General features: G+C 35.1%; 1 protein-coding gene across 1 annotated transcript in view; it reads left to right on the top strand.

The window, feature by feature from the left end:
• Positions 1-6,515, top strand: part of RALGAPA1 (Ral GTPase activating protein catalytic alpha subunit 1) — a gene marked incomplete at its 5' end in the record, with an annotated part of 288,956 nt that overhangs the window by 166,109 nt on the left and 116,332 nt on the right. Inside the window, 3 exons of the mRNA XM_015561310.1 lie at positions 707-765; positions 4,078-4,186; positions 5,466-5,576. Coding sequence (XP_015416796.1) covers positions 707-765; positions 4,078-4,186; positions 5,466-5,576 — 279 coding nt within the window. The remainder of the gene's footprint in view (positions 1-706; positions 766-4,077; positions 4,187-5,465; positions 5,577-6,515) is intronic.

The raw sequence follows: 6,515 nt of genomic DNA on the forward strand, positions 1-6,515 counted from the left end.
AGGGTGGGGGTCCCTGCTGGGGTGCCTGGCCAGCCTGGGTGAGGGGCTGATGGCTGTTTGCAGCTGGTAACTCCCCCTTCAGGGTGGGGGTCCCCCCTGGGGTGCCTGGCTAGTCTGGGTGAGGGGCTGAGGGCTGTTTTCAGGCTGGCAGGCTACTGAAGCTCCCAACTCCTTTTTTCTTTTATTCTGGGATTTATTTACCTTCTACGGCTGTCACTGGAGCTGAGAGCTGGCTTTAGCTCTGAGGCCTGGCTCCAGCTCTGAGACCTCGGCTGCTGGAAGCAGGGATCTGGGTTTCTTTGGATTCTATAATTGAAACACTGTTGTGACGGGTTGAAGCCCGTCTGGCCGAAAGCAGGTTTCTGGGTTTTGTTTAACTTCTATAATTGCAACATAGTTGCTTAGAGTGCAAGCTCAGAGGCCGGCAGCGGCAGGCGGGGAACCTTGGCTTCCTCCATCACTGGAGCAAGCAAGCCTCCTGTTCACTTCAGCTGCCTAGCTGCCGGCTGCCATCTTGGTTGGCATTAATTTGCATATCGCCCTGATTAGCCAATGGGAAGCGTGTCAGAGCTACAGTTAATTACCATGTTTGTCTATTATTATATAGGATAGTATTCCTAGCATCTGCCATAGTCACCATTTAATAAATATTTGTTGAATTAACGAATGAACTCTTACTCATTGCTACTTTCCCTCCTTATTTTAGGAACTTATAATCAAAACTGTATTAAGCTCAGCAAGAGATGAGCCCTCTGGCCCTGCCCGGTAGGTCAGCTATTCTTAAGACTTGTTATAACTATTCTGTGTTTGCAGTTTCACCTTAGAAGTTGGTTGGATTATTTAGCAGTCCACATTGTTTCAGATACACAAAAGCTATTCTGAATTACAAATTTAAATTATTTGTATGATTAAATACTTTTTTTCATGATTTAAATATGAACCTTCTTTCATTAAAAGATAAAATATTAGTCACCCGTTTTAGTACCTCTACCCTCAGTATTGAAAATGACTTTTTCAATTATATATTTAAATATATTTTGCTTTCCTTTTAGATTATATATTCACTCTCTCTTCTGCAATACCTTGAATTGTAGTAGTAGTTACCCAGTGAATGTTAAATTGAATTAAAATGAAATATTTTTATTATAGAATGTAATGTACTGACTGTATTTAAGAAAATAGTATATATTGATATTAATAAGTATTTGATCAGGATTTTAAAAAAATAGAATATAAGTATTATATATGTGGTTTACATATATAATATATTATATAAAGGTGTATTACATTATAAATATAAGATTTTAGAATGTTTTCCTTTTTAAATGCCTTATTTAGGGGCAAAAACTTGTCATTTTCTATTTTACTAAACTTTTTTTAAAAAGGTTGAGACTTTAATCAGCTGGTTGCCAGTATCGCATCATGTTTCTTCTCATCCCCAAATATCCTTAATTCATACAGTATTATATTTCTTGAATCTAATTCTAATAGAATGTCATTAGCTTCTAAAGTAGCCTGTGTTACTCCTCCTCTGACCTACATCTCTGCAAAGCTTTCCCTTTTCCAGTTACCTACATATTTTTTTGACCCAGGTTAATGAAAGTGCAGATCGTGGCTTTAACCATTTGAATATTAATTCTAATTTAAGTCTCTTATTTTTTCAACCAGTAAAAATAATGTAAAATGAGTAGTTTGCTTAAATGAGACATAGCTCCAGCTTTTTAATTCAGTTCCATATTTTTCTCATTTGTTAGTCAAGTTAACTAAAAACAAATCTCTTTGAGCCTGGCTGGTGTGGTACAGTGGTTGAACATCAACCTATGAACCAGGAGGTCAGGGTTCGATTTCAGTCTGGACACACACCCGAATTGCAGACTTGATCCCCAGTAGGGGGCATGAGAGCAGCAGCCAATCAATGATTATCTCTTATCAGTGATGTTTTCATCTCTCTCTCTCTCTCTCCCTTCCTCACTGAAATCAATAAAAAAATATTTTTTAAATACCACAAATCTTTTTGAGTAAATTTTTTATTTTAATTTCATTTTAATGCTGGACATCCCTAGAAAATGACATTGTCTTTTCCCTTATACCATATTTTCATTTCTGGTAGCTTTACCCTCAAATGTGATCATTTTAAATATTAATTCTCTAGTATTTTCTATGTTAATAATGACAATCTTTTAAGTTTCCAAGAATTTTCCTATAATATTGTTTTATTCCTCATCACAATTCTAAGAAATTAATGGAACCATCATTATTCTTCCAAGTTTGCTAGCATGAAACCGATGTCTTAGAAAGCTAACATTTATTAAATCCTTTCTAAGTGCCAGACACTGTTCTAAATACTTTATTACCTCATTTGTAACAACTCTAGAAGACAGATACAATTTGTATCTTCCCTATTATAGGAGCCCAGAGTATTTAAATAATTATCCCTATCACCCAGCAATGGCAGAGCCATGATTAAAACTATGATAGTTTGTCTTCAGAGCCTTATTAGATGCATAAATAATAATGGCTGAACCAGATTTGAACCCAGAGTTTCAGATTCTAGATTTTCTGCGTGTTTCTTTTTAACTATGTTGCCTCTCAAGTAAAGAATATTGAAGCCTAAAACATAGATGCCCAGAAAGACTTGGGAATCATTAACACAATAGCTTTTATTAAGAATAGGCCTTATCAGCGGTTCTCAACCTGTGGGTTGCGACCTTTTTGCAGTTGAACGACCCTTACACAGGGGTCGCCTAAGACCATCCTGCATACCAGATATTTACATTACAATTCATAACAGTAGCAACATTACAGTTATGAAGTATCAACGAAAATAATTTTATGGTTGGGTCACAACATGAGGAACTGTATTTAAAGGGCCAGAAGGTTGAGAACCACTGCCTCAGATGCTTATACCCCCAAAATTGATATGGAGCAGAGAGTTGAGCAATACTGGGAATAATTTAGATTATTTGGACATCTTTAGGAATGTAGGAAACTGTGTATGCAGGTGTGTGATCACAAAAGAAAAAGAAAAAAGCCTGTTAACCAGTTGTACTTTCAGTCTGTGCCTTTAGTTAGCTGCTTCCATGGAGAGCTTTGCCTCACTTTAGAGTTTAATGTTACTTGATGATTACAGCTCTTTCTACTGCTAACCATGAAATTTGGTTATTTAGATCTATAAATATTATCTAAGATTCATGGGTAGATAGACAATGGTAGAGAAGAAATAAAGCAGTAGAGTTGCTTAGAAGACTTTCTGGTAGTTTTGATAGTAAACAATTTATAGCATTGACACTATGCTAGACTAAAAGAGAAGCTTAAGAACTTCTGATCCAATGTGTTCAGTAAAATGTTACTGCATTGAATTGTTCTGAATTTAGCATTCTGCTGAATTTAAGAATATCAGCACCAGGACATGCCACGTATATAACTAGGATCCTAGAAGGAGTCAATTTTTTTTGTTCATAGAACCATTATATTCGTCATCAGAAGCTTATATTTGAACACACTTAATGGAATTCCACTGATTGTGATCGCAAATTACTCCCTTCAAGCTGAAACAGTTCAAGTAGGGAAATGAAGACATTAAGCAACAAAGCAAAAATCCTACAAGTTCTGTTTCTATTGGAATCCCTTTATGAAGTATATATATTTTATTTGTGTACCTAATCTGTTTTTTTAAAGAGTTTGAGTTTGCTTAAGTTCACTTTGCTGCTATCAGTTAATCAAATGACATTCTTTCCTTTTTGAAAGCAGGTTACATATATGTTTGGGAGTCTTTATAAAAATATCAGTTTCTTAATATGGGTTTGTTAGAAAAATCCTTTATATTATCTCTGCCTATGATTTTGGTAATAAATTATAATAAAAAATTAGATTTAAAGTTTTAGGGATGTGCTTTCCTCCTCCTTTTTCTTCCTAAGAAGAGCTAACATACAAAGTAACAAATTGATCAATTTACTTAAACAGTGCATGTTCATTCTATGTTAGCTAGTTGTGGATGTTTGGTTGTGATGGTGGTTTCATTTCTTTAAAAGCACATACATTTTCATTTGTATCATTATTGGTTGCCTTTTTTTGCAGATGTGTAGCACTTTGCAGTTTAGGTATTTGGATTTGTGAAGAACTAGTCCATGAGTCTCATCATCCTCAAATTAAGGAAGCTCTGAATGTAATTTGTGTTTCCTTGAAGGTAAAAAAAACACAAACAAACAAACAAAAACTATTTAGTGGAATATATTAAAATAGTATAGAATCATGATTATTTTTCTCCAAATGTTAATTAAATGTGCTCTTTAATAAATGTTTTCATTAATTTATTATTACATTATTTCCTTGCTCCTGACTTTTTCTTTAAGAGTGGTCCTAAGTCATCTTTTTATATATTTGGCTTTGTCAATAGGAAACATATGGGTGGCTCTTAAAAAGGAAACCCGTCATTTAACAACATGGGTTGTTTTTTCTTTATCAGTATTTTTTTTAACCTACTATTTGATCTTTACTACTTCTGAATTCTTGAGCTGCTCAACTTTTTTTACTTTATCATTCAAGTTAAATGGCCTCCTTGTGGCCAAAATAAGATTTGTTCAGAAATAACCTAATTATTTCGGGAGTCTAAATGAGTAAATGGATATTTTTTTTTGTTTCTGAATAGAAGCATAATATTTTTCCTGCCTTAAGACTTATAATACACTATCTGTATAGGATTCCAAAGATACAATGTACAAATATTACCGACTTGACAGATAATTCTGAGCATATACTAGTTTGAGATGCTTTGTTAGGCAGAGCAAGGGATACCAGAATGAAAAGAATTGTAAATGCTAGATTCAAGTGATTAATGATCTGATGCTGAAAAAGATTAAAATAAGAGAAATAAAGTATAAAAAGCTGAGATAACCAAATGAGTGGTGTATGTAAACTGCTGATTGAGTTCAGAGGAAGCAGAGATCACTTTGACTTAGGTACCAGAAAAGACTTTGGAAAGAGGAAACTTTTGGTCATGGCTTGAAGAGTGGGTAGGATTTGGTCATAGAGAGATAAGCATAAAAAGCATAACTTTATGCCCCTGGGGAGTCATTTAAGAGTTTTAAGCATAGAGAATATTAACATCAGAGGAGTTCTTCAGAAGATTATTTTGGAAGTATTGTGTCTAGTAGATTTGAATGGGGAAAGATTGGTAATAAGATTAGAGACTGTTGTAAAAAAATCTAGGTAAGAGAAAATGGAATAAGGCTTAAATGAGGACAGTCAAGCATTACAAAGGAAAAAATAATATTGTGTCTTTGGAATGAGTTGTGTGTTTTTAATTTTTCGCAGCTGTATATTTATCTTCCTAATAATACTTAAATAAACACATAAATATAGAATGACAAAAAATATAAAGTTTAAAATTTTTCAGTAGCTAATGCATTGATGCATAATAGCTCAGGAAGAAATTTTTATTTGTTTTTCTTTTGTTATTTTTACAGTTTACTAATAAAACAGTAGCCCATGTAGCTTGTAACATGCTTCACATGCTGGTTCACTATGTACCTAGACTTCAGATTTACCAGCCTGATTCTCCCTTGAAAATTATTCAAGTAAGTAATTTCTTTTTTATTTTTCATAATGACCTTTGTTAAGGATTTTAAAATTTGGATACCTTGAAATATAAAATTATTTAATAGTTTTCAAATTTTGCACAAGTAAATAATGGCAACCTAAGGTACATTTTTGAGTATCAAAAGTTCATGACAGTTCCTTTGTGTTTCATGTTAGGAGATTGTGTTCTTGTTTTTAAATGTTATCTGCAAATTTATAATTGCCATTGTCTGTATGAAAGTGGACGTGGCTTCATTTCATCTCTTAGGTTAAGAAAACATGCCGTCCGTCCAGTTACCACATCAGGACATTATTTCGATTCATTACTTTTCTTTCCTCTTCAGCCAATTATTTATAGTTTTTATTTTGTTTTAATTCCATGTCTTTTATACTTTCTACTATATTTGAACTATTTCAGCCATTCATTATTTCTGTCTTGATCTATATATATAAAAGGCTGATATGCAGTGTCCCCTCATGAGTTCGACAGGGAGACCGGGAGTTCGATCACTCACTATGACATGCGCTAACCACCAGGGGGTGGCACAGAACAAAGAAAGGCCCCAACCAGCAGCCAGGGAAGGGAGGCCCCGGCCAGCAGCCGGAAGGAAAGCCTTCATCACCCCTGATCACCGGCCAAGCCTAGGGACCCAACCCATGCACGAATTTTGTGCACTGAGCCTCTAGTCTACACTAATAAAGACAAACATGCAAATTGACCATGCCTTCACTATGCCTTAAGCCACGCCCATCAGCCAATCAGAGCGACTATATGCAAACTAACCCAACCAAGATGGCGGCCGGCAGCCATGGAGCTGGAGCAAGCAGGAGGCTTGATTGCCCCAATGATGGAGGAAGCCAAGCTTCCCGCCTGCTGCGCCAGCTCTGAGCTCCACTCAAAGCAACAAAGTTTCAATTATAGAAGACAAATAAATCCC

The sequence above is a fragment of the Myotis davidii genome, unplaced genomic scaffold, assembly GCF_000327345.1.
Source record: "Myotis davidii unplaced genomic scaffold, ASM32734v1 scaffold176, whole genome shotgun sequence".
NCBI lineage: Eukaryota > Metazoa > Chordata > Mammalia > Chiroptera > Vespertilionidae > Myotis > Myotis davidii.